We start from the raw sequence: 27,907 nt of genomic DNA on the forward strand, positions 1-27,907 counted from the left end.
ATAAAAATGTGTCTATATCAAACATAACCTTTGATATAGACAAAGGTCAAAAGTCAAAAGTCAAAATAAATTTGACTTCAAAATTGAACATCTTAAAATTGGTCCTTTGTCTCTTTAAGAAGCTCATGCTCTTTCAGCAGTCTTCACAACATTTCTCCATCAAACCTTTAATAATGTTCTTAGATGTGTTGCACTACAATGTTTTAATGATTTTCAGGTGTTTTTATGGCCTCACATAATGAAGTTTCACTTTGGGATTAACGCCACTGAATTGAATGAATTGCACAACAACTTTTCTTTTGGTTTATTTTACTTCTCTATGTGTGCACTCAGAAACATTTAACTCAACAAGTGAATGCCCTCTGGTGGCACAAAAAGTGCCACTACATGCAGAATATAGTCTTGAAGTTTTGGATATCTCCAAGTTAAGGTACAGAGTAAATAATTTGCAAGTCAATCGTCAAGTTCTCCGGAGTCCTGCTAATGACTGAGAAGAGTCAGACAATCAGGTCATGAGCCAAACCCCATGGCACTTGGGTTATCCAGCATGACAATGTTCTAAATCCAGCAAGTCTGCTTTTGAAATGGATCAACATCTTATAAAAGCATAGTTAAGATTTTGGAGTGGTCTAGTTAGAGTTCAGGTTTAATCCGATTCTGTGGAATGAGTTTAAAGAGGTTCTGAAAACCTGAACATGAGGCTTAATTAAAACAATTTTGAATGAGCCAAGAATTGCTCCACAACGACGTTAAACTCTCCTTGGCAGTTACTGCAAACTCTGGATGGTAGTTGTTGCTGCCAAGGGCGGCTGCAAGAGTTATTAGGTTTGTGGGCGATTGCTTTTTCATATTGCGCCAGGTGGGTTGGGATGGATTTTATTCCCTAATGAATTCAATCATAATTTAAAAACAAGCATTTTGTACTTACTGCAAAAATTGGATTCATGGATTTGCTGCCAACGGTATTGAGTTGCATGTTTCACAGAGAGTGAAAACAAAAAGAAAAGATGCACTTACACCTGCAGATTCATTCTGACCTGCTGACTTTTGGAGTGCATTCATAATAAAATGATAAAAGGCGGCTCGCCACACAGAGGGATGGAGAATGAGGAGTGTAATATCTGTGGAGAAGTTGATAATATGATAACAGGATTAAGAGGGAATTACCTCTTCTTTGTGTAACAGTGCATGTTCTGTGGCAGCAGACACCAAGATTAAACCAACAGATATGGGGGAAACAAATTTTATTAAAATCGCAAACATCAGAGATTCCCAGCACAAGGAGAGCCCCCTCTGTGGAGCACGCATGGAGCCGCCTGCAGGGATTATCCGAGGGCGTCCCAGCATTTTAAAAAAGGCCAGACAGTTTGGGACAGATCCCATTAAAGGAGCATCTGCTTGTTATACCATCCTGAGATTGGCTGCATGTCAGCCACCAAGGTGAGAGCTAAAAGAGGAGGATCAGTCATCTTTGATTGTGATGCCAGGGAGGGAAAGAGGGCACCTAATGATTTAACCTCATTCAGAGAAGAGCGATGCCGTTGCCAGGATTTCTGAATCTGCCAACATGAGAAACTGAGCAATTAAGACCCTAGAGACAGCAGCAAAAGTCATGTTAATCCCTAATTTTTTGTGAGGATTTTCAGTTTCTGTGAACTCCTGCTGGTGTTACCACCTCCTACACAACCTCCCCCCTTGCTTTGCCTGTGGAGACTTATCAGGATGCAGCAAGCATCTTCTGCAGGATTTCTGTCACTGGCAGGCAGCTCTCGTGTATCCTGACCCTCCTCACAATTTTCTGAGCTGCAGGCTGTCGCGGGGACAAAGACACAAATGCCAGCAGGAAATGAACACCTTCGCTCTTTATTTCTTAATTAATTTGTCTTCTCGGCAGGTACAGCACAAAATCATAAAACCATTAGTGGGGAAAAGTCACGTTTCGCACATTAAACACAGTCAAGTCTTCAACAGACAAAAGAGATTCTTTATGTGAAGTTTTAAGCTTGTGTGGCTACCAGCAGAGGCTTCTCGTGTGAACTAATAAAAAATGAATGTTCTCTCACTTCTGATGAGCAACACTGAATGTGTGCCACCTCCGCTAATAGAAATCATGAAAGAATTATAAGGCAAAACGACCACTCTCCTCTTCGGATGACCCACTGCGTGGACCGATGCGCCTCAGACTCAGCAGCAAACACAATTTTTGTTTCTAATATTCACAAAGTCATGCATCACAGAAAGGGAAAAATAACCCTGCTACATGTGCACCAGTTGGCAGCACTACATGTACCATAAAAAACACGAGATGCCACCCAGAATTTTGAGCTGCTGGTTGATTAACAGTCTTGATCAAACTTAATCTGGCAGTGCAAGATATTTCCCATCCGTCCTTTTGTCATCTAACTACTGAAAGTGTGATTACGCTTTAACAGCAAGAGCTGGAAAAACACCAACATTGTGGCTTGCAGCATTTCAAATGAATGGTTGATAGAGATAAGCAATATCTTGCTTGGTACCACATTCCTGCCCTTAAACGCTTTTTTCCCCTTAATGCTGACTTATTTTAAAAGAAAGTGTTGGGTAAGCCAAGACTCCAGATTACATGATTAGAAGTAGCCCCTGATGACGCTTAATCTGATTTTCCAAGAGCTACTTGTGATTAAAAATGAATGTTCTCACTCTATTTGGTGATGAAAAATACATTATTTTGCCTCTGTTCGCTCGAGCATATAAACGCTTCTGAAAGTAAATTTGCTACTGAGAAGAAATCCTCCCAAGACAAATTTCAAAAATGATAGTTACAGTTTATTTATGCATCAATAACTAAATAGACAGGCCTCTAAACCTGAATGGATTGAGACAGTCAGATGGAACTAAATAAGTTTGACATGAAAGAATGAAAAGAAAAGTAAACAAAAATTTAAAAACATGACATATCAAGAATAGTACGTTTTCTTTTATATCACCTTTACGTACTTGCGATATTGTGCTTCAGTAAGACTTTGCAACTAGAACACAGATACAGAAAGTTCCTAACAGCCCTACAGAACCGCAAGTAATTCATGAATAAAAAGTTCAGACGAGAACCAAAATAAAAAAATAATTCTTTTTTGTCTTTTTTTTTTTAAATCACCTCTCATCGAGGTCAGTAGAAGCATAAATGAAGATGAGCAAAGATTCTTCAACTCATCTGGCACATGTGAAAAAGTTAACAAAAAATTGAGAGTTGCACAATTAAACACTCGTCTGGTTGGGCATTATGTTTGACACCCTACACACACACTTCACACACACACACACACACACACACACACACACACACACACACACACACACACACACACACACACACACACACACACACACACACACACACACACACATAAGCAAAACACGGAAATATACGAAACAAATCATCTTCCTCTTACCGGCTTATCACTGAGGCAGACCTGGTAATTACAATGTAAATGTATATTTATATATTTATATATGTTTATTATATAAAGACATAAAAATCAACTAGAAGTAAAAATGAAAAAAAAAAAAAACATGCACTGGACAAATACAAGCATGCATTACCGTGATGATGAGACCTGAAATTTTCACCAGTACATTTTCAAATGGTAGATGTTGCACCTGTGCTGCTGTTGCGTTTTCCACCCATTCCCCATCAGGCATGAACAGAGATACATTCTCAAACCTTTCCATGTGTTGCTACATGTACAGTGGAGTAAGCAATTTGAGGATAGTCACAGAAGCAGGTGGGGGAGGGGGTCAGTGTTGTTTCTCTGTCACATAGAGGCATGGAGGCTCTTTTCTGTTTGCGGTGAAATTACTATACATTTTCCAGTAACCATGGATGTTTTTTCTTTTCTTGTTTTCCTTTATTCCTGTAAGAGAGTCTGTTGTTGGCAAACCTTCCCCGCCAGTATCTGTTGTGGCAGTATTCCAGAGGAAAAACACAAAAGAGTTTGGACCGCTGCGTGAAATGTTTCTCTAAAGATCAAAATATACTTCTTAATATTCAGGGCTCTCTCTTTACTTGGCCGTTGGATGAAAATCCTTTATCGTGTTTGATTGATTGATTTTTCTTTCTCAGTTTCTATGTAAAAAAAATGCCTCTGTTTTTGTTCATCAGCATCAGCTCTTCAATGTCTGTGCGTCAGAAAGTTCGTTGCTGTACGGTCGGCTTTGGTTGCATAACACGCACGGTGATGCTTTGCTGAGGTCTGCTCAGCAGGTGAAGTCTTCAAAGTTGCCCTGGCCCGGATGGTGAGGTAGCATGTTCCCGGGATATGTAGACGGTGTACGCAGGTTGTCACAAGGAGCCTGAAGAGAAAAAGACAGAGAAATTGGAATGGCAGCGAGAATGAAGCAGAAAGATGATTGGCTTTGAAGGAAAGGGAACATAAATGTGCAGAAGTGAGAAAATCATGAAGGCGTCTTTGGAAAAAAATGAAAAGAGCAACAGGTTGGGTCGGGAGAGGCGAGATAATAGATTCCTGAGCAATACTTGGAAAAATAATGAAGGTGGATGGAGAGGGAGGACTACTAAGTGAGGCAGGAGCAGAGGAGGAGCGCCTTTCCACTTTTCTCTGCCTGCGCTCTGACTCACAATTAAAGTGAGCTGGTTTCATTTACACTTGGATATAAGTAAGCTGTCACAGCATCTGAGGCATTAATTCTGGCCTGTCCCTGCTGGTACTGTCCTGCTGCTTTGATTAAACCCAAGCCTCCTCTCCTTCGACTCCCTCTCAGTCTTCTCCTCTCATCCCAATTGCTTTTCTTTTCTTTGCGCCTCTCTCTTTTAGCCTCTTTCAATCGCTTTTCCTCTATCTCACTCTCTCTCACCAACACCACCCTGACTGCAGGCAATTGAGGCCAGTGGAGACAAAGAAGAAAGGAGCTCGCTCCTGTCAAAGCAATGCGGTCTGACACAGTCAAAGTACTCGGCAGCAGCCTATACTGACATGGTGTTTCACATCATCCAGACTCAGCACAGCACCCCGATCATTGCTGCTGCGGCCTTTGTGTTTCTTCTTCATGCATCTGCACAGCTTGTACTTGATCACCTAAAAAAAACAACAACCAAGAATAGAGTTACTTTTTCTCTTCTTGCTTCTGGAAACCATACACATTTTCCCCCATTTTTATAACTTAAGATTTGAATCAAGTGAGCTTGAATGTTTGCATGCATCTATAAATATGCCTTCCCTGTGGTAAAAAAAACAACAACAAAAAATATAGCTTCTTTTTTTGTTTATATCAAACGTTCATTCAACTAATTAATAGAGCACACGTTTAGCGTCAGAGCTGACAGCAGGTGTTATTTTACCTCATACAGGTAGTCAAACAGCTCAAGAACGGTGAGGATACTGGCGCCTATGAAGAGACCCATCTGACCTCCGATGTCGCCTGAAAAGAAGAGTGAGAAAGCCTTTAAACTAGATGGAAATCATTTCTCTGCATTCATGAGCTCCAGCTTTAATCTGTACAGCTGAATGGCGAGAGAGGCAACAGAAAATACAGATGTTTGCAAATCTGCAGTTGAAAAGCGAACAATAGATTAAAGAGGCAGTTTTTACATCTCCAGGGACCTGAACACGTATTATAAAAATGCATACATTGGCTCTGCCTTCATGTCAGATAAAAGGCGTCTGTCAGGCGGAACATTGCATGTTATCTTTTCCCAAGAAAACACTTGACAGCCATTTCCTTACCCAGAAGGCCTGCCAGTTCGTAGGCTTTCTTTTGTTCAATGGTTTCATAGTTCAGTGCCTCAAAGTAGATATCCAAAACCAGAATGTTATCACTGCAAACAGAAAGGGAAGAGTACAAGTGTGAAAGGCAGGCATTCAGTCATCAACATGCTACTTCTCTCGGACTGGCAAGAAAGAGGATGGCGGACTTCAATTTCTGCACAGACCAAAGCAGATGTGTCGCGCTGAGCGGATGACCTGCCACAGCGAACTAATTTTCCCTCAGTGGGCCTGATCATCGTGGTGTACAGAGGAAATGATTACAGTTGTTTGATTTCAGCGGAAAGAAAATCAAAAGGGATTAGCTTAAGGGTCCAAGGCAAAACAGAGAAATATTTTTCTTCTTTGAGTTCCCTCTCCTTGGGGGAAGACAGACCCCAAAGACTTTTAGATCAAAACCGCTTCGAAGGTTTTAAAAATTCTTTAGTAACTATCCTACTTTATTCAATCTGAGCAAAGTAAAACATGATTTTCTTTGAAAAGATCCAGTGAAGCCAAGAGCCGACTTTACATTGCAAAAATAAACAGAAAGATGGTGATATAGATGCAAAACAACAAATATTTATATTGAATTGTGTTAATTTATCAAGAGCACAAACTCTATGAAAAGCACTGAAAACATGCCAATAATTGAAACTAGATATTTATGTAAGATGTTCAAAACAACAGTTTTTCTGACTGCCTAACATTACATACAGCTGAAGAGTTCTTGTTTTAGTTAGATTAAGATTCCAAAATGATAAAAATATATATTTTACAGCAATAGTTTGTTTTGCTTTAGAATCCCAGAATTTTCTTGAGTGCAATAGAGACTGGCTTTCCTTCACATCATATTAGAAATGAGCCCTCTGTCTCCAGGATCTTTAAATCCAGTCAAATGTCACTGGTTTGTGGCGAATTTGAAAAACCTTATTTCAGTGTGAAGGCAAGCATGGCCCTGGTGCACTCTATGGTATTTGGCAGCTGGAGTTCACCCTGCAGCTTTCTAACACATCCTGTTACAATGATACTGCCACAGTTATTATATCTGCACTAAAATGTCTCCTGAAAATCTGAGAAATTTCCCTATGAATGTGGTAGGGCTCTGAATAAAATGCACCGCATCCCCCAAGCATGCAGCACAAATTTAAAGTTTTGGTCTGCCAGCTTATGTTGGCACTTGTGATCAAAAGAACATATGCATACAAAATCCAACCCTAAAGTATGTTTTTTTTGACACTCTGAATGGATCACACCAGTCTGAAGCTGTTTTTCATTAACTGTGCTGGAACTATAGTATATTTATATTATCTACCACATCCGGCAACTCCTTGCACTTATTCATTCTCATCTCTTTATCTAAATACAAATTCAAGGTTTCTTTTTGATAACACAGTTTAAATTTAACTTGGAGTCCAGACAGCTTCACTCAGTCTCCCAGCAACAAGTAGCATACTTATCTTTATGTACAAAGTGTACATAAAGTTAAGTACACTTACATTTATAAGTGTACTTATCTTATAAACCTCATTTTATTTATTATCATTGAAAAACAAAATGATGCATTTTATTTACTAATTTTGTTTATTTTTTTGCATATTGTTCACTTCAGCAGCCTGGTGAAACCTTTTTGTTGCCACATGAGGACAGCAGCTCCCCTAGTGGTGAGGAGTGGATATGATGAGGTTGTAGCCTTGATGTGAAGACAGGACGTTTTGAGTTTTGATCTTTCCTTAAGATTTTACTGCTTTTGTTTTTAAGCAATAATTTGAGGAAGCAGTATAACTCTCTTGTTTTTAGTTTTTGTTTAACGTCTTCCACCTCCTTTATGTTCCTTGTTGGTGTCAAGTGGAAATCATCTGGGATATATGATCGATAAGAGAAGAGATGTGCACATTGTGCGATGGACTGTTCTTGTTAAAGTATGAAAAAACTTCTGCACCTTTATTTCTACCAGCTCCTTGGTTTAGACTATAATAAGCAGATCAAACCAACTCAGATTGTGCTTTCTCATTCGGTTTTCTCTGTGCTGGATATACTGTATGCTTATTTAACGTTCCTCAGATGCCCGAGCCTGACCAAACCATTAGGAAAAAATTTTGGCTCCACGCAGCCCGAATTTCAGGTCAGCTTGGGCCATAAAATCTAAACTCCAGCCAGAGAGGCCAGTAAGGGATGCAACATTTATTGCGCATTTATTGGCATTGCAATATGACTGTATGCAACTTACTTATTGCCTGATCTGCAATAAGTGTGAACTCATTAGTGAATGAACCATGTATTCAGGCTCTTTGCAATGTAATGCAGCATAAAGATGCCAGTCAGAAACAGTTGTTTTCATATATATCAGATTTACAAATTCCATTTTATTTTCTCCAGAAGATGGATAACTTATATACTATCTGGTGTCTATTTGCTTTCAACCTCAAACCAAAAGATATAGTCACCATTTATATAACAGAATTGACCATATTATCACATTTTACATCTTTTCTCAATATTCTGCAGCCCATTGGCCAGTTCTCCTTTAAATTTTCTGACAACCAAACTAACCACATGACACAACCTAATACTGCTAACTACAGCTCCCTCATGACTCCCTATGACCTACCTATGCAACCCAAAGCTCAACACAGAAGAGTGGGCTCCTAAGTCAAGTAATTCTCAGGTATTATTGAGAATGAAGGGAAGCACTCTGGGATCTTCAGGTATTATTGAGAATGAAGGGAAGCACTCTGGGATCTTCAGGCACCCTGAAAGAGCTGATCCATCTTCCAGCTGATTTTTAATGCTGTCATGTGGTCTTACTGTGTGAAGGTATCTTTAAATGTCAATTATTTTTAACTAACAATCATCTAGTAATTGTAGTATAGTGGTATTGTAGTTCTGCAGGATTTTAAAGTTTAGATGTAAAAAAAAAAGCATTTTACTTTGTATTGTCTTTTCAGGGGGGTGGCGGGGGGGATTTTGGGCACATCTTTGCAGAATCCAATAAGTTCTTGTACTTTAGAGAGTCACAATGGCTTGGTGCTGCAGTTTTCTAAAGATGTTTAAAAGATCTTGTTAAACTTTTTGAACTGCAAAATGAACTGCAATTCGAGCCTCTCTGTATAGACAAATCTTTTTGGGACTACTTATGTAATACGATTAGAATGCAGTGTTGTAATACTTTAAATTAGGCCACGTTTCAGCTAATCTTGATGCCATTAATTGAACTAAAACCTTTTAGCTTCTTTGCCGTCTGGGTCAGAGTACACTTGTTTTCCTCAGGGGTTGGATTGCATTGGTTCCTATTAAAACTATTTAATTAGTGCTAAAGAAAATGCAGCCCTGTACAAGAGTTGGAACCAACTGCTGTGCTATTATGTAACAAAACATGTTTTTCCTCCATTAATTTAGGTTCAGCTTTTAAAGGTTTATTCACTACATTCACATAAATCCTAAAACTATAATTTTAACTAGTATCATGCTTTCATATTTGATGGCCGGTAAACTTCCACAGACGTCAAACTCTCACAAGGCAGCCTATCCCTCGCCGAATATCATTGAGGTTTTTGTTTTATTTCTGACAGTTTTTCTGGTATTTTCCATCTGTTTCCCTCTGGTCTGTAGGTCTCCTGTGTGAGGTGTCACCCTGATGTAAAAACGATGCTTCCTCACTGACAGCGAGTAACCTGAACCACGTCTGATCAGAGCTGCTGTCAAACAGCGGACCAAAGCTTTCGCCTAGCTGAGCCTCCTTCTCTGTGAGGTTCCCGACAGTCAAACTTCACACTCTTCAGTTTCACACCACCAAGCACAGAGCAGGCTGGATATCAAAAAACCTTCCACAAACGTTTATTTCTTGGGAATGTGGCCACTTGTTAAACAAACCGTCCTCTGGGACTGGAGAAACTTTCTCTTTCTGGTTGCACTCTGGCAACATGTGCTACAGTAATTATCTAACCCTCAACAGCGTGGAGTGATGAATAAAAGATTCAGCTTCGACTATACCCACTTCTCATTTCTTGAACTTTCCTTTAATCTTTGTGGTATATTCTATATGAAAATAAAACACTCTCTACTTGACTGACTAATCATCTCACTTGGAGCTCTTTCTCATACTTCAAAAATTAAAAGGAAAACTTTAAAGCTTTAAAAAGTCAACCTAAGTAAGTAATCTAAGGAAATCATCATCCTCAAAAGAAGCATATTTTGCCGTACAGAAAAAGAAAGTTAATATTCAACCATTTTGTTGAGAGACTGTGCAAAAATAACACCTTTTACATCATTAAAACAAATGATACTATACATTGTGTTGTCCTAATAGCGAATTTTATGCTGTTCTTTTCTTTCTCGAAACATCAGTTTGCATTATTTTGTTCTTGTGAATCCCCAAAACAATTTTCTGACGCTGCCTGTTCTGTGTAATCTTTATTAAACTGCAGATACACAACTCCTTTGGGAAAGAGTTGGATTGCTGTTTGTTGATATTCAATATGCACACCTTTGTTGCTCAATAATTTCTTGATGTTGGAATCACAAATGTTATCATTTTTCAGTGGGTGAGCTCTCTTCAGTTGCAGGTAATTGTTTTGAGACTTACTAACAGTTCACAGAACATATTCAGTGGTGGAGACCCAAAGTTATTGTTTTTGTTCACTTTTGGAGGCTTACAGCATCCTTCTCTGTCTTTCAGTTCTTCATAATTTGTTTTGAGGTCAAATCTTTTCAGAGAATATCGAGTATGACTATCCTGCTGGATGAGCATCCAAACTTAGGCTTATGTCTTTACGTTTTGACACATTTTACATTGTTTAATGATGATTGATTTATTTATTGGGCACTTAACAATAATTAAGAGAACTAATTATAAAAAACTAACACAAAAAGAAAAAAACCCAGTAAAATTAACAATAGAAATAAGGGAAAATGCCACTATGTCACATAGTGTAGAAAGTAAGTCTCAAGAAATAAGTGGTCATCTGAGACTTAAGGATCAGAGGACTTTGTTAGCCTTGTTTATAGGAAATCTAATAAAAGGCTATTTAATTATCTCAGGAATCTCCCTTGTGCATAAAAACTTAAAAGTTCAGACAAATAAAATGGTGCAAGACGATTATGAGCTTTAAAAACAATATCACAACCTGGTTCAGTGATTGTGACAAAAAAGGAAAAGGCCATGAGGACATAATATCTACTCCTTTATTTTAATCAATCCTGTGAAAAACGAAGTTGAATTAACCAAACAAGACTAAACCAGTCAAGCAAACAAAGCCTGCAAACCAAAACCAGGAGGTCGAGTGAGGTGAGAGAAAGATCCAATTTTCCCTCTGTGCAACAAAAGCACCTCAGACTTTTATATAGAGATGAAGAAGAAACTCAGATGTTTTCAATCAGCGTAAATGCTGCATTGTAAAATTTTAAAGTCAATTCTAAAATGGAAAGAAAGCCAATGCAAAGAGGATAAAACTGGGTTGATATGTTCACATCTAGAGGGGTTGGTCAAAAGACAGGCAGCCGCGTTTTAGACAAGTTAAAGTCGCCTTAGGGAAGACAGAGGGACATCATGTGGAGTCTAAACATGTTAATATCCTTCTCTGAGTCAATTTACACTCCTGATCCAAGATTAACCTAAGGATTTTATAAAGGGAAAAGAGAAGGGGACCAAGAATACAGCCTTGTGGCACTCCACAAAGAGAGGATTGATGGAGGAGAATAAATTATTGATCATGACACAGAATGTTCTGTCTGTCAGATAGGAAGTAAGCCAACTCAGTACTGTGGATACCAACAAAGTGTTTTAAACGAATCGAAAGCTACTGTGAGATCCAGGAGCACCAGAACGATAAGGCGCTGATAACTGAAGCAAGCCGAGCTGGAAGCAAATCTTTTACAGTCAGATTAAAAGAGAATCAAAGTCTGAGCTACACAAAACGTCTGCCAAAGAAAATATGAACTCACTGAAGGATGTTCAGAGATTTCATTGTTCATGACCTCTTAAAGGTCAATGATTTTATTAATCGTATCAGAGTAAAGCAGGGTAATCACATGTACAGGGCTTGATGACATGACTAAAATATGTATCATGTCAGTCAATATTGATCATTATTTATTAGTGTTTTTGTTTTAAATATCTTAAATTCTGCCAAAGTGATGACATTTCTTGTTTTATAACAGAAAACTCTTTTTCTACCCCACTCTCTTCTTATTTTTAAGCAGTTCTGAGGCACGGCAGTGACACACGGCAGTGACACTGAATGTGGTTCACTTTAATCATTGAACATTTTACTGGGCATATTTTCTATTGATATTGATCATGTATTTATTGTGACGTATATTTTTGCAGATTTATTGCTCAACCCTTTTTTTATTCAACTTTACACCTTTAGTTGATGGAACCGAAACACTTAATGAAACTAGACATGACATCAAACTTCTCAAAAGAGTCATTAAATTGTGATATTGAATACTCCAGAGACGTTAAATGCATTTTAAAACTCATCTAAGATCAATTTTTAGCTGCTTCAAGTAAAGCAGCCTCTCAGACTGCAGGATAAAATTGCCGTGAACATAATCAAAATGATAGTGAGGCAAACAGGATAAACATCACAACGAATAATAAAAAAAAGCATACTTACGCAATGTACTGTTCTGTCTTGTTGAATTTCTTGGCGAGGTACTTAGCCGATGCCTTGCTGGGTATCTTCACAAAGGACAGCTCTTTGCCATACCGAGTCATATTGCATGGGGTCTCACACACACAGTAATCATTGTCTTTCTCAACAAGGAAATCTAAAAAAAATAAAATAAAAAAAATGATGGCGACAGATGGAGAGAGAAGAGGAAGGCCAAACAGACAGAGATCCAAAAAGAGACGACAGGGACGGATTAATTCATTGTCATTCCAGCGTGACAAACAAAATGCCAGCTGAGTGAGAGGCGTCAAAGTAGAGGCGACCTCTGAGACCTTTATAAGAATATAAAAAATATGTGTGAGATTGCAAGTCTGTAAGAAAACAAGCAGCAGACATGAAAGGCCTGAGAGGTTTTAGCTGGTGGCGAGGCAGAAAAGGAAAGCTTCAGTGGTACCATCATGCTGAAGGAACACTATTATCTGTTATCAGCTCAGATCAAGAGCTCTGAACAGCGGGATTCATATATACACTTATCATGCTGGTTTATCTTCTTACCCAAGGCAGGATCTGCACACTCCTTGTACTGCTCCGGGGTGCAGTACGGGGCATCTCCTAAGGACAGGCAAGGAAAAAAAGCAGCAACAGGGTGAAGAAAAGAAGAAAAGCTTTTAAAACTGGGTTAAACATTTGCTTTGAGTCATTACTTTTATTTTCCACAACTGGATATTGTCATAAAATGTATCTGGTCTCCTAACTGATGTCATTTATCACTGCTTAAAGTTTCTGTCAACATTGTTCCATTTTATGTCATTCTGGAAATCCAGCCATTCATTTCAATCCATCAAAACAACACTGAATAAAAACCTGCCATGGTGCCGTGGACCAACAGGAAATTACTTCCCTGCTATTGGCAATAATTCTTGGAGTTTTTCCTTATAATGTACACATCTGACAGGAAGATTGAAGGACGATCAGGACTAGAGTAAAAAACGTGGGGTGGAGGATTCTTATCTAGCTCCCTGTGAACTCAGGATATTCAAACACACATGAAGGCAGCATATGATCCTGATGATCAGACAGGCAGATTGTCGGGTTGCTCTGTGACTGACAACAGAGATGTTAGACGGGAGGCAGGTGACTGAGACTTAACAGAGTCCCAATCCAAATGTTTCCTCTGTGCCAAAACCCCCTTTTCAATTTGCCATGTGAGATCTCACACTGTGATTAAATGTAAGAGGTAGACAGCAAATGCCAGCTTTAATCACTGCACAAACACAAAAGGAAAATGGTCGAGTTTTCCGATCCACTAGAGTGTGAAAGTATGTGATTTTCTAAGACCGCTGCCAGGAATGTGTTGGTTCCTCGAGTAAAACTGTCACCACCACTTCACATGGACACTTTTACAATAAGTTTACAAACAACAACCACCGACATTTTTCTGCTTGATGAATGCAGTGTGTGTGTGTGAAAGATACCAGGCATGTGAACCATCCTGCAATTGCAGTTCTCGACCAAGTATCGCGTTTCGCAGTCAATTCTGCAGGCAGTGATGCTGTAACTGCTGAAGAAGTCAGAGTCCATCGCCGTGGACTTGCAGTCGCCCCACGGTGGAGGCAGGTACGTCAGCTGAACGAGAGAGAAAACAAAAAACCTCTTTAGTATCAAAGTGTTAAAAAAAATCTTTCCCTGCTTGTGTGATGATAATGCAGTCATTTGACCTTGTACTTCCTGTCAGGAAGATGAGAAACTTGTTACTCAGTCTGTAGCAGAGGCCATTTCCCAATAGACAATGCACATTACACAGGTCATTTGCTGCATTAGACTCAAAGAATGAATCTCATTCTTACTTCATGGTGAATACATCTGTACAGCGATGGCTATTGTTGGAGCTGGTCTCCTACGCTCTCCTATTTCTAGTCTCCCTCTGGGCTTTTATCGTACTGCCCACTCTTCATAAGAAGCCCAATAGCACCAGCTGTGTAGTAGAAAGTGTTTGGTTGTAGGAGTTTCAGTCTCCACAGCTCTTTAGTGGAACAAAACCCCATGCACCATGAGTTTAAAGCAACAAGTTTTATGCAATTCTTATGCAACATCTGTAAATTACGCCCTCACACTTCTGTCCATGTTTGTTGGTGATCTGGCACTAAAGTCTACTGTGAGTGATTTCACACTGCCCTGTATGTTTTATGCTTGACCCCAAACTATCACTCTCATCGCAGGTGCATTCATCAGACGCATATTATTTAACTGAAACCAGGTATTTATACAAACTATAGCAATGTTTTTCACAGTCTAACATTAAAACCAGAATAAATAATTCCTAGTTTGATCCATTAAGATTACCATAAATTAATGCATTGTTGGACTGAGGCTGTAAAAATGCATCACAGTGTTAGTGTTTCATATTGATAATTATTTATTTGGACTTTGTCTTAAATAACTAAAATCCTGCCAAACTGCCTTTCACAGTTTTCACTCCATGCCAATGTTTTTTTTTTGTTTTAAGCAGTTATGAGGCATGGTGGCAAAACCTGAAACTGTTGCTGCGTCAGTTACTCAACGGTTCAGTGAATATTTTATATATTAAATATTCTATCAGTTGTATTATCTACTGATATTGATCACATGTAAATCAATATTCTTATTGATTTATTGAAATTAAGTTGAGGTGCAAACAAGAGAGAAATTAGATTTTCTGTGCCAAACCACCTATGTGTTCATATGTTTAACATGATTTCGAAACACACTTATGATATTTACACTTATTTATCAAAATTAAACACTGAAGTTCTTCAGACTTGGTAGACAAGTGGTTTATTATAATCTGACTTTTCTATGACCGCTCACATAACATAAAAGGAGCTGCATAATGTGAACCTCTTTGGGATACATCAAAGCAGAAATAAAGCCTTGTCTGCTTCATACGTCAACGTCAAACTCAACTTAAGAGCATAAGATCAGAAATAGATTCTTTCAAACAGAGGATTCAACTTGGAGTCGCCTTAGCCAGAAATCTAATAGTGAATGAATGTTCCTCCAAAAGAGCCACTGCAGAAGGAAAGGTGGAACCAGAAATGGACCAAAGATGAAGTTAAGTTAATTATTTTAATGGCATTTGCTTATTATACGCCTATTTTAGCTTTATCTACAGTTTGGAAGGAAACAGTTAGAAAGACCTAACTGCTCAACTGTGTAAGTCTGAAGAGAGGTACACATTTTTATATATGACAAACACATCTTTGTTCTTTGAGGAATAAAGATGTGTAATAATTTCAAAAACTTGCTGATGAACTGAAAGTGCTGAAAAGACGAAGCCATTTTTCGAAAAGGCAGAAAAATGGCTGAGAGCTACAAGAAGGAGTTGTGTTTCACTTGTGATGACAATCTCTTGTATTCTCTATGAATCTGGAACACAATTTCAAAAAATACAAAATAATTTCCTTTCAAAGAAACATCAATCTAAAAACCTTATGGGAGAATTTTATTTGATCAAATAAAAGATCTTTTGGAGCTGCATTGCCACAGCTCCCAAACAAAACTGCACAAACACAAAATAAATCTACATCTAAAGGCAAGTATGGTAATGGCAGTATTATGATCTGAGGTATTCTTTTCTTGGAAGAAGATGGACAGATGGATTATTAGCAATGAATACATTTATATCTGATTTCAATCTAATATAAATTAATTTCACTCAGAAATACAGCATATTTATTTTCAAACTTGAAATTCACCTTTTCTTCTAACAACTTACTTTTCTGTTTTTCTGAAATACAATTTCTGCATTTTTTTTATGTTGGTATAAGACAAAGATCAAAACATTGTGACATAAATAAAACATGTAGTCTATGAAAAGCCAAAGAATAATTACCCAAAAGAAAAGTTTCGGAGAAATAGCAAGAAAGCAACTGAATCCCCAGTAATGAATAAACCAGAAAACTACAAATACACAGACATGAATAAACATGAGATCATATTATTGACCACTGGAGAGATAAGAGCTCCAGGCAGATAACAATCCAGTCTTTCTACTAGTGTGTAATAACAGTTAAGGAAACCGAAACAAATAAATTAATATATAATAGCTGAGTAACATTGCTGTAACATTAAGTACAAATTTCAATATAGAACATATACCTAGTTGTCCAAACTGAACCTCAGTGAACTGCATGTTTACTCAAGTTATGACATTTCTGATGTAAGCCTCCGTCATAGGAAAGTATTTTTTTCCAACATAAGAACATCAGAAGCTCAAATTTGCATTTAATCCAACTGAAAAAATGTTAAACTTAATGCATTAAGTAAAGCAGAGGGCTGTAATAAAAAAGGACCCTTGTGTGTTTCTCTGTTTCATTGGCTCAACGTGTGCATCACTGAGTGCTCACAGAGCAATAAATTAAAAGGCCACCATTGTGATTTAGGAACCTGTATTTTACAGTTTGCACTAGAGTGCAGAAAGCAGCCAAGGGCGCAGCAAACTGGATTAGGTTATTAATAACCCAGGGCGATGTTCAGCGTGCGCATAAAGTATTCACACACATTACGATGCACTTTTAAAATAACACAGGTACCCACAGGTAAAGAGCTTTCCCAATGCAAAACACAGGAAACATAAGTGCTGCAAGGAGCCTGATTCAAAATCACATGGACAGGATACATGGTGGGGAAAATAAATGGTTTAATAACAATAGTTCTGCCATTTTAAATGCTGCACGCAGTTTGAAAACTGTCAACATCACTTCCACGGAGAGAACCATCAACCAATGCCGCCCAAAGTGAGTCTGGCAAGGAAGATTTAAAGACATTTTAGAGTGCGGTTAGCCGGTTAACAACCAGAAGGAAGGATTGACGTTGACCTCAATTCTCCCTTCATTAACTGAGCGAGAGAGCAAATAAAAGGTAGAGAGGAGGAAGTCTGCATGAACCAACGGACAGAAAAATGAGGAGGATGGAGATATGGTGGCGGAGGAGACATTTGCAGGATTTCTGCTTTTTATGTTAAAAAGGGAGACAGATATTGCATTTTTTCTCTTTCTTTTAATGGTATCATGGTGAGTGACAGTTTGGCCAGATGAAAAGTCAGTGGCAGATTTGCACTACAGGATTGTTGAAGCAGAGTTGAATGAGTGTGGGGTAAACTGCATTAGATTAATGAAGAGTGAGCCTGCCAGCGAATAAATAAACAGAGGCAGGCTGAAGGGAAGCAGAATGTAGAGAATGATATTAAAGACAGGAATTGTATTCACAGAATTGTAATGAATGTTGGAGAGCGAAAAAAAAAGAAGTAATGGAGCCAATGAGAGATAAAAAGAGATGCATACATTCCTGCAGAAGCGACATTGGCAGCATGCAAAATTCTGCTGCAGCCTGCTGACACAGGAATGCACTGACTAGTTGTGTGGACGTGGATGGACTGAGATTACCACAAAAATCCCCCTTTTCTCTCCTTCATTCATTATGCATGAATCTGTTGCATATTAGGGACCAGAAACCAGGATTTGTCTGGCTGCAACCTGGCCATCGCACCCACAAAATGATTCACAGCTGAGAGGAATAACCCACATTTACTTTGTTTCACTGAACAAGACCGATTGTGACAAGCTGACTGGGAAAAGTCTGTTCTTTATTTATGCTAAAGCCCCATGTGGGTCTCTGTGAGAGGGTTGCACAAGAACCTCAAGTCTCTAAGGTGCACGCAAACATGAATAAGCCCTTCAACCTCATTATAGCACCGTTGGCTTAGAGGTTAAAACATGTTCAGCAGCCAAATAGCTTTATTTATCCCATCTCATATCAAAAGAGGATTAGAACAGACAATGTCATCTGCGCGTATGTTTGTATCCAATGTTTCCTACGCTGCACTTTTTAATTTTACTTGAATAAATTTGGTATGAATTTCTGGATACTTTATCCATTGTAAGTAACTTGACTGGAAGAAGAACAAGCTTGATTCATCCAAATATTCACCAGACAAAGACACACAACTGCAGTTTGTTTTGTTAAAAAATTTAAAATCTTATCTGAAAGAAATTAATTTTGAAAAAAAAATAATTTTTGACTTATTTTCTTATTTTGAATTTGTTATTTATATAAATGATTCCAATTTTGGTCTTTACAATACCAATATTTCCACATAACCCTAGATTTTGGTTTAACTGATGATGTAATTTTTAATTATTAAGCAATGTTTTTGATCTGTTACTTGTAGCATTCGAGTAGACTCTTTACCAAATACCTTTTTACTCTTACTTGAGTAATTTTAATTTTTGCTTAAGTACAAAATGTTGAAGTAGTTGTAGTAGTAGTAGAGTTGCCTTTGAAACATAATTTGAACCATAATTAATGGACCAACATACATAATGTGTATTAATGTTTTTGATGATGACGCTCAACAAAATGTAATGTTTGTTCTCAAACTAGTGACTTTATGTTGTTTTTGGTACTTTCTCTTTTTATGGTTTAATGATGTTAAGCACTTTGAACTCTGCTGAAATCTGCAATACACATTTACTTGATGGATTAATTGATTGATTGATACTCTTACTTTGGTAAAACGCTTGGGTACTCTTCAGGGCAGATATTGTAAGTTTACGCTACTTTCTGCTCCTTTTCATTCATTGTTTCTTTTAGTTGTTACATGAACTATTCCTATTTACTACTGGGTGAATGAAATGAAAAATAAAGTGAAGATATGTAAAAAAAACCCCACCAAAAAACAGAGTAATAAATATGATAAATATATTATAACCCTTCAAGTTGGCTGAATTTCCAAGATTGATATGATCTGGATATGATCTGTTTTTATTGTCAAACAGCTGAAGCATGTTTTCCAGCCGAAGAAACATTTCTTAAGCTGCAGAGCAAACAGAGCGGCTAGCAGGGCAGCAGAGAGCAGAGTAAATGCTGATGTCACGGGGTCTTCATGCTAGAAGTGGCTGCACCAGCAAGGAGGGGATATGAAGGAGCAGCACTGGGGGAATGGGGTCACAGCTTTGAAAACAAATATGTTCTGGAGATATTTCACAGTGGTGGAAAACAAATAGTGTTTTAGGTCTGGTTTGATCTGTGACCATGCTGCTACACATCATCCCCAACCAGCTAGCACTTCAGAGCTCCATTCTGAGGAAAGGGAAAAATGGAGAAAGTAACTGGCTATAAAATCTCAGTCCTATAACTCGCCATCCTTTTGTCCTTTCAGTGAAAGCGCAGTGCTGGCCACGCTTGTTGGCACCCCGAGTAGCCATGTCTTAAGAGGATTATAAAACAGATTCCTTTTTTTACTACAGAAGCATAATTTCACACTGAAAATGGAGAAACCTTTAATTCATGTGGGAAAAAATTTGATGTAGGACAAATCAGGACTAATATATTAGTTGTTATATTTCTGAAGACTTTTTTAGATAATATTTTGGTTAAGGTGTTGCTTTTTTTGCGACAGATATTCCTTCTGGTTTTGGGCGTGGTGCAGCTGAAAGGATTTTAAGTCTTATTTTTGACTTTAGGCTCGTTCTTATGACGCATAACTATGGCAACCATGTGGTGTTTTTTTGGGTTGTCACAATCATGAGCAGCTTATTAGCATCTCAAAACACAAATAATATCTGAATTATGATCCCAACTTCCAGAAGAGTTTCAGAGGAGAAAAGTTCATCCATCTCTTCCAACGATTCTCAACTCCAACGTCTCTTCAAACAGTTTTCTAACCGTACAACCAGAGATTTAAAGAGAAGCAGCAAAAGCAAATGAGATGGGTTAGCAGTACAGATGGTGGATTAAGCTGTTAGCATGCCACGATAGTAATATAGTAACATTCTTCAGTCAGAGGAATCTGTAGATTTGTTGCAAGACTGACTGCTACTGGAAATATTTACTTCGCTCAACAGCATGGATGATATGGGGAAAACATTTTATTTCCCTTTGAGGTAAATAAAGTATTTTAAAACTGAATTAGACTAAAATAAGAAACATTGGTTTACTTTTAAATTAAAAAAATGGTGCTGGAATTTAAAATAGATAGTAATTTGTAAACCAAATTTTATCAGTCATTTATAACCTTTCACAAAGACCTTTGACCTTTGTTGGAATTTGACAACAGTGAGCATTAGATGTTTTTTGCTTTAATCGCCCTGGGCATGCTGCTTACTATGTGTGGTGGCGGTGTAAGGATGTGTCCCCATCTGGAGCTTTGTGTGTCTTTTGTAGTGAAGTGAAGTGATTCTGCAGTTTCAGGAAGCAAGCAATTAATCGACTTACAATTAATTGTCAATACATTTATATTAGATTAAAATGATAAAGTCTGCTTAAAGCTTCTTTTAGTGTTGCAGTTTGGCCACCATCCAGAAGAGGGTGGCACTGGTCATCCCTTGAGTGGTGCCAGTTAAAACAGAAATAAAGATGGTGGGACCAAACTAGAATAGGAAAGAGAAACGGTCCAAGCCGACTCCATCGTGAGATGCAAGATACATTTTAAGTTGACCAGTTTTCACCTCAGTTGTGCTCAATCCACCAAGGTGCTGAATGATGGAGCAGCAACAGCAGATTATGGAAAATTTAAATTAACTCATTAACCGGTAACTTTGGTCCCTAGTTGTTACATAAGTGCTGCTACTTTCTCACTTATGATTAAAAAGTGACATTTTACTTTAACAACGCCATATCTCACATCAGTTTCAGCATCCGCCTGTTACAATAGATGGAGAAAACATTGATCTGATTGAGTCCTATAAATATCTAGTTCACCTTGACAACAAACTGGACGGATCTATTTACATGTGTGGCAAATAAGAAAGAACTGAGCAGACTCTTCCTTCTCAGGAAAATCTTTCAATGTGTGCAGCTGGTTCCTTTGCATTTTTTCTCAATTGGTTTTGGCCAGCGCTCCATTCACTGATTATGCTTATTGGAGCATCTGTGTGTGGGATCAGAAAGTGTAACCACACACATCCTCTGCAGGAGGCTCTGGACGCTCAGAGAAGAAGTCGCAGTATTAACTACAAGTTTCTGCGTTGGAGAACAAAGAGAAACTGGAGAGGCGCCAAAAGGCTGAACAACATCTCCTGCTGACCGTGTGGATTTGCAAATATCACAAGTATTATGAATATGCCAGCTATTTTCCTTGGCTATGGTGTTCTATAGTTATTGTGCTTCCTTAAGGTTTACTTGATTCAGTGAAATATGTTGTTTTGTAATAAGTGGGAAGGTAGGCATCATTTGCATATTTTAAATAAACTACAAAACAAAAAGAATGTTTTTACGGAGATGTATATTTGTATATCTATGACTACCTGTCTGTCATCACAACGTAGAAAAAAATAAAATCAAACAAAAAATGCAAAAGCAAAAAAAAAAAAATTAAACAAGACAAAACAAATACAGAAATAGAAAAACATTTAAATTCTTGTCAATGGCAAAAACACAAAGTGTAGACTGAAAACAGTATTCATGAATGCATGAGTTTATTATGCTTTCACTATTTTATTCATGCAGAATTATGAAAAGAGAAGTATTTCTGCTGTGTCTCCTGTGTATTTTTCTAAAGCAAATCTCCACGAAAATCTACCTGAATCTGTAGACAAACTCAAAAGAAAACATGCAATCATAACCTTAATATATTTGTTTAGCAAACAATTTTATTCATCTTTTTCATTTAAAGACTAAAAGAAACAGTTTTTACTCCCCACAACTTTTTTTTTTTGACAAACCCTTTTCTCTTAATTCATAGTTTGTTTCTTTTATTTTGAACCACTTGTCTGTACTGTACACTTGGAAGAAGTTTACTGTAGCTTTGCATAGTCAATGTCTTCATTTCTCTTGCTTCCTTCCTTATGCATAAAATGGTCCAGTTTTGTCACTTCGTCCCAAAGGCGGAGCTGGAGATGACGTGCTCTTCTTATGTCTTCTGAAACGTACGATGACTTTCATGATTTTAAGTGAGAAAAGAAAATTTTGTCTTAATAATTTACAGTCTGTTTTTCCCTCTATGAAATGTTTTTGTGTGAAATCTTAGGCAATGCTATGGTACTAAAAGATGGCTCAAAAACAACACCTTGTCACGTGTGTTTGCACCAGAAAAGCTGCATCTTTCTTTCCCTCTTACAGCCCCAAAAGAGGTTTTATAAAAACTTTGAAGAATAAGGAGGTCATAACAATTATCGCCCTGCTTTATGTATCATCATGTACCCTCTGTTTACTCTATTTTTTATTCTTTTCTTTTAAAAAAAATTAAGTCTACAGACCCACAAAATCAACACATTTGGTTACAACACAAGTTAAATGTTAATGGGAAAAAGTATATTTGTGACTTTAAATATCAATTTAAGATGCAAAACATCAGAATCAAGCTACCGGATAAACAAAAAGGGGACCGGAAATGAAAAACAGAGATCGAACAGAGAGTTAGAGGGAGATTCGTAAATGCTTGGAGCTGCTGCTCCACAGACAACAAACTGATCAACCCTGCCAGAGACACCTGGGCTGTGAAGGAACGTCACAACCCAAAGACACAAGCGCACTCAACGATGAAAGAATGGATCGGAGACAGATGCGTTGTGGATAACGCTCACAGTTGCACATCTTATGTGCAACTGTGAGCGTTATCTGTGCTGCACAAGATCTTATGATCTTGTGCAGCACAGATTTATACTTGCCTTATGTTTTCAAGCAAATGAGAAATATTTCAACTGTGAGAGATTCTCATTTTTGCACCTCTAAGCTGCTTGAGATTTTTGAGAAGTAGAAGAGCACATGTAAAAAAAAAAATTGCAAAAAGCCTTCTGTTTGGCACAAAAACGCTAAATGGATGATGCTGGATTGAGTTTGTGATGGAGTCCGGAGGGACGAGAACTTGATGTTTTTGAAGTTGGAAAAAGAACTGAGCTCTAACAGCTTTGATATCTTCTTTATCATCTCTGCTCAAAATGAAACAACTACATAGAGCTTAAAAGTTTGTGAAGCATTTATGTATGAACTAAAAGATCGGTAGATTTTCAAAAAATTGTAGGCAAGGAAAACAAATGAGAAAAAATAAAATTTTACTTTAATTTACCAAACCTTTCACTTATTTGTATGCAAGAAGGATTTTTTCATCATACATTTGGTCTACTCGTGCTGTAAAAAGGGCAAAACCTATTTCTGATTTCTATTCAGTTAACAGAACAAGTTGAAGGTATTAAGTAGGGATGCATTGATTTGAATATAATGGGCCAATGCCAATATCTGATATTAATATTGGTATTATAGGAGGCTCACCAACATTTACTGATATTAAATCTGCGGCCACAACTTAAATATGCAGGTGGATTTCTTTATTTGAGCTGCTCATTCACCTGCAATCATGTCAGATTCGAAGTAGATGATGGGAAATTTGTTCTTTTTACTGCCTTTACTCTTTGTGAGTCATCAAAGTGAGTGGAGTTTTTGAGTCAGTTACCCAGTACAGCACAGACCACATCGCGCCCAAAACCAGTACAGGTCTGCAACTTTTAATAGTCCAAAGAGCCATTTTCACCCTTGCTGCAGCTAAGCATCCTTGTTTTAAAGGTGCACAGGTTGCATAACATTTAGAAAAAGACAGCTTCCCATTTTGTATGAATATGTAGGAAATTGCAGTCATTTTATTTCCATTTTTAGATTAGATGTTTGCAAAAAGAAGATGGCTGCATTATCTAGCATATTGAAAAATAAGCACATAGTTACAAAGTATTGTCAGGAAAACATATTTATAAACATTATTTGTTTTTTATTTTATCAGCCAAAGTTATAAAGTGATTGTGGAAGAGCAGCAGGTTGCAGACCCTGTACTATAATGCAAGTGTATTTAATATCATCCATTAGTCATAAAAGAAAAGAAATAACTTTTTTTGTCTTATCTCAGATTTTGTTTTATACTTTATTTATACACTGCAGCTTGCAAGCAGTAATTCATACTGTTTGCAGTGAGTGATTAATATCCTAAGCTCCACAATAATACAACAGAACAAGCTAAAATTATTTTACCACAGTGACTAGATGAATACATTTCTACTCAGAGTTCAGGAGCAGACAGCAAAGAGCAGGAAACAGACGGGTTCTACCCCCTGCAGAGAGCGCACTGTTGCTGAGAGAAAACCATTAACTCATCCTCAGCCATTCGTCTCATTCTTATTGGAGCTGAACCGAGCTAAATCGTTACCGCAACGATCCGGCCCTCCTGGAGCTCAACCAAGTTGATCAGCCCCTGCTAGAGCTGCACTTTGATTAGCTGGTTTTGTGAATGGATTCAGGTTACGGCTAGTATGTAGCAGTGGCGAGTTAATGCACGTGACGAATCGTGACTCATGAGTCAGTAAAATTACTTAAGACTGGCTCAGACTCTCAGACATTCCTTAATTTTGGGGTACTCCCACAATTAACAAATTTGTCACAAGAAATGTAAGAAATAAGCTTGACGATGAAATATCTACGGTCCACAGACATTGTGCATAAAGTTCCTGTGGCTCACAGAATATACAGATTACTTAGAGCCTGTGGAACAGTGTATTTCAACTTCCTGTTTGTAGACTTAAAAAATTTGCACCTTTATCTGTCTTATATTAGTTACAAACTTTACAAAAGTGCTTCAACCAAAACCTCAGATGAAGACAAAGATTCGCATAGTTTTCTAATCACAGTAATTTTCTTGACAAAATAAACACCCAAGTATGATATTTCCCTTTTTTTGAGTCTTGTCAGTGTTGTGTAAAAGTAGGATGTTTTAGATACTTCCAAAGGGAATCTGCAGAAGAAACTGATGCAAAAAAACCATTATTTTTCAATATGGTCCTGTTGCACCATCATGTCATGCTTGAAAAGATGTGAGCTTTCTGCAGAAGCTCTAGAAACAAACAAAAGCAAACACATTATTAAACACAAAAAGTGCCAAACCCTCCAGTGTCGGGAAACCTTGAATGATACTAATTCCATTTAGAGGAGTAAATGAATATTTACCACTTTTGAAATCGGACTGTAATGAAAGCTACAATCACTTTTTTCTTTATCTGCATTTGCATTCACCATGTTCTTGCATAATTCAACATTTTGAGAATAAATTAGCTTAATGGAAATGCGGCAATTTCGAAAGAATCTTATTTTCAATAAAAAATTTGGCATTTGGATAAGGTGTTTTTTTTTTTTTGCTGTATCAAAATTGGCTTATTTAGCAAAGCTGCAATGGAAACATTTTATTTTGAGTAACACAATAACTGGATGTTGCCACTGGCGCAAACCACAAGAAAGAAGACGGCAGGAAGTCGTACGAGGATCATGGTGCAGCATGCTTTCTAACGACTTATCGTGAACAAACTTTCTTTTTCAATGGAAACACAGCAAATGAAAAATGATGTTTATCCTACATTAATGGAATACTGACAAAGCTTTGCACTCATTTGTAATGGAAATGCAGCTATTGTGAGGCTCTGCAGACATATTTTAGCATGTTTTCAGCGCGCTATGTTCTCTTCCGGGACATACCCGTTGTTCTTGACAGGAAACAAAGGTCTGGAATCCTGGAGCCACTCCGAAGCCCAGCTGGTCTATGAACGGCGGCTCGTCCTGGGTGTGGATCTGAACCTTGATCCCAGCTTCAAATGATGTCTCATCTGTTGATGGTAAAAGGTTAGGACGGTTACAACAGGGATGATGATTTGTATGCACACATGAGCCGACACCATCATTACTAACCAGAAGGTGCTAAAGTGTTGAAGTGTTGGAATATATCTGAGCAAGGGGAGTAAAAACAGACTAGAAACTGAAACGGCTTAGCTGAAGAAAATCTTAATAGCTATTATGGTCTATTCATCAAAATCTAAATCACTCCACACATCATCATTTCTCATGAATGCCAAACACTTTGGTATTTTTGCGGGATAAATAGCTGGAATAAGGAGCGAAAGGATAAAGTGAATGGATTTTCCAAACAGATTAGACAATGACAATGCTTGCCTCACTCTGTAGCTTTGCTTACTGCAGAGGAAATGAAAGTGAATGTATAAATTATTAAATAAATGATGATGAGGATAAAACAAAAATCAATACAGATGACAGCTTCCTTCCCCTTAGCACTTTGCTGTATAGATTTTAAATCAAAGAGATGGGCCTCTTTAGACTAGAGGGAAACCCCTCTATGATATGTGGACTTAAAGCAACACCTCTGTAAGCAGTTTTCTTTCGCAATAACACTGACCTAAAATGCTAATTATGCAGCAAGCGATTCAGCTCCTTGGTGATAATGTCCAGTGTCTGCTTCCTGCCAACCCACTCCCTCCCATCCCCTTCTTGGTTGTCACTCGGCATCATCTTCTAAGCGGAAAGGGTTTTCCACTATTTTCAATTAGGGAGCTAAAAATTGTGGCAGGAGTTCAGCAAGAAAGCTTCGACACAGTGTGACAGATTTGAACTGCTACATATTGGTCCAGTGAGATTGAATACGGAGCCGTTTTGTTCTGCTGCCAAAGAAAATGCTTGAGAGGTGGCAGATGGATATACAAAAACAGAAAGCATCCCAATCTTCTGCTTTAAAAATCGACATGCCATGCTTCAGTCATGGCCATCCGTTGTGGGTTTCACAGAATAACAATCACTTTTTGTGCGAATTCCTAGTATTCACAGACATTCTTGTTAGGGAAGTCAGTGTCCAAGAAAAGCTGGGGGAAAAAATCATAATCTTGTCAGTTAGGAGCTAAAAATGTCTCAAACAAAAATGTAAACCTTTAGACAGACTCTATATTTCACTCTGGTATGTTTTGTTGTTATTTTAACTTGTAAGTGTGACTTTATTACCATTTTACAACCAAAAAACCAAAGTTAAAGCTCAAGTTTAAAAGAATTTTCTTCAAAAATTATTGCAGACATGATATACAACATTTAGTACATAAATGAGCTACTAAGATCAATCCTTACATTTGAATAATAGATTGAAAATATTAGCATTGGTTTATTAAAAATGATATTAAATATCATTGAATTGTTTTATCATAGATAAGTCATAAAGTTTAAATCGTTTAGCATTTAAAATTAAAAGGATGGACATTGTTTACTTTTTAAAAGTGCAAGGATTTATATTCTGATTGTTGTATTTCCATAGCTACAGAATGGTGCCATGAGTTTAATTTTTGAACTTTAGCTTTGTTTATTCCTAAAAAATATATCAGCAAAACAAACAAAATAATTATCAGTGATTACCTTTAAGCTCAGCCGGTTTAACTTCTCCCAGATTGCACTAAATCTGAATTGAGATGATGTTAGCGGCGTAAACAGTCATATTTAATGAATTATAATATAATACAGGGAAGGAGGTATTAAACATACTTTTCATTTAGTCCACATTCATGTAGCCCATGTTAATGTAATAAATGTTGGTTTGATGTAGTATTTTAATTTTAAACGGCATGTTTTCATTAACTGTAAGTGAAAATTATCATGACTAACAGAAATAAAGGCTTTCAACCATTCATCTGTGTGTGATTAATCTTTATAATGTGACAAAGTTTCTTAAATAAATTGGCTTTTAAGTAATATTCTCACCTATACAAAAAAGTT

At 37.5% G+C, this 27,907-nt stretch overlaps 1 protein-coding gene across 3 annotated transcripts in view; it reads right to left on the minus strand.

Moving 5' to 3' along the window:
• Nucleotides 1-1,844: 1,844 nt before the first annotated feature.
• Nucleotides 1,845-27,907, minus strand: part of asic1b (acid-sensing (proton-gated) ion channel 1b) — a 172,860-nt gene continuing 146,797 nt past the window's right edge. For all 3 annotated transcript variants that reach the window (XM_055050379.1, XM_055050377.1, XM_055050378.1), the window contains 8 exons: nucleotides 25,841-25,968; nucleotides 13,831-13,981; nucleotides 12,911-12,967; nucleotides 12,359-12,512; nucleotides 5,721-5,812; nucleotides 5,336-5,415; nucleotides 4,971-5,072; nucleotides 1,845-4,329 (listed from right to left, as the gene is read on the minus strand). In XM_055050379.1, the coding sequence (XP_054906354.1) occupies nucleotides 4,234-4,329; nucleotides 4,971-5,072; nucleotides 5,336-5,415; nucleotides 5,721-5,812; nucleotides 12,359-12,512; nucleotides 12,911-12,967; nucleotides 13,831-13,981; nucleotides 25,841-25,968 (860 nt within the window). In that variant the 3' untranslated portion in view covers nucleotides 1,845-4,233. The remainder of the gene's footprint in view (nucleotides 4,330-4,970; nucleotides 5,073-5,335; nucleotides 5,416-5,720; nucleotides 5,813-12,358; nucleotides 12,513-12,910; nucleotides 12,968-13,830; nucleotides 13,982-25,840; nucleotides 25,969-27,907) is intronic.

The sequence above is a fragment of the Poeciliopsis prolifica genome, unplaced genomic scaffold (assembly GCF_027474105.1).
Source record: "Poeciliopsis prolifica strain line A6 unplaced genomic scaffold, Auburn_PproV2 SCAFFOLD030, whole genome shotgun sequence".
Lineage (NCBI taxonomy): Eukaryota > Metazoa > Chordata > Actinopteri > Cyprinodontiformes > Poeciliidae > Poeciliopsis > Poeciliopsis prolifica.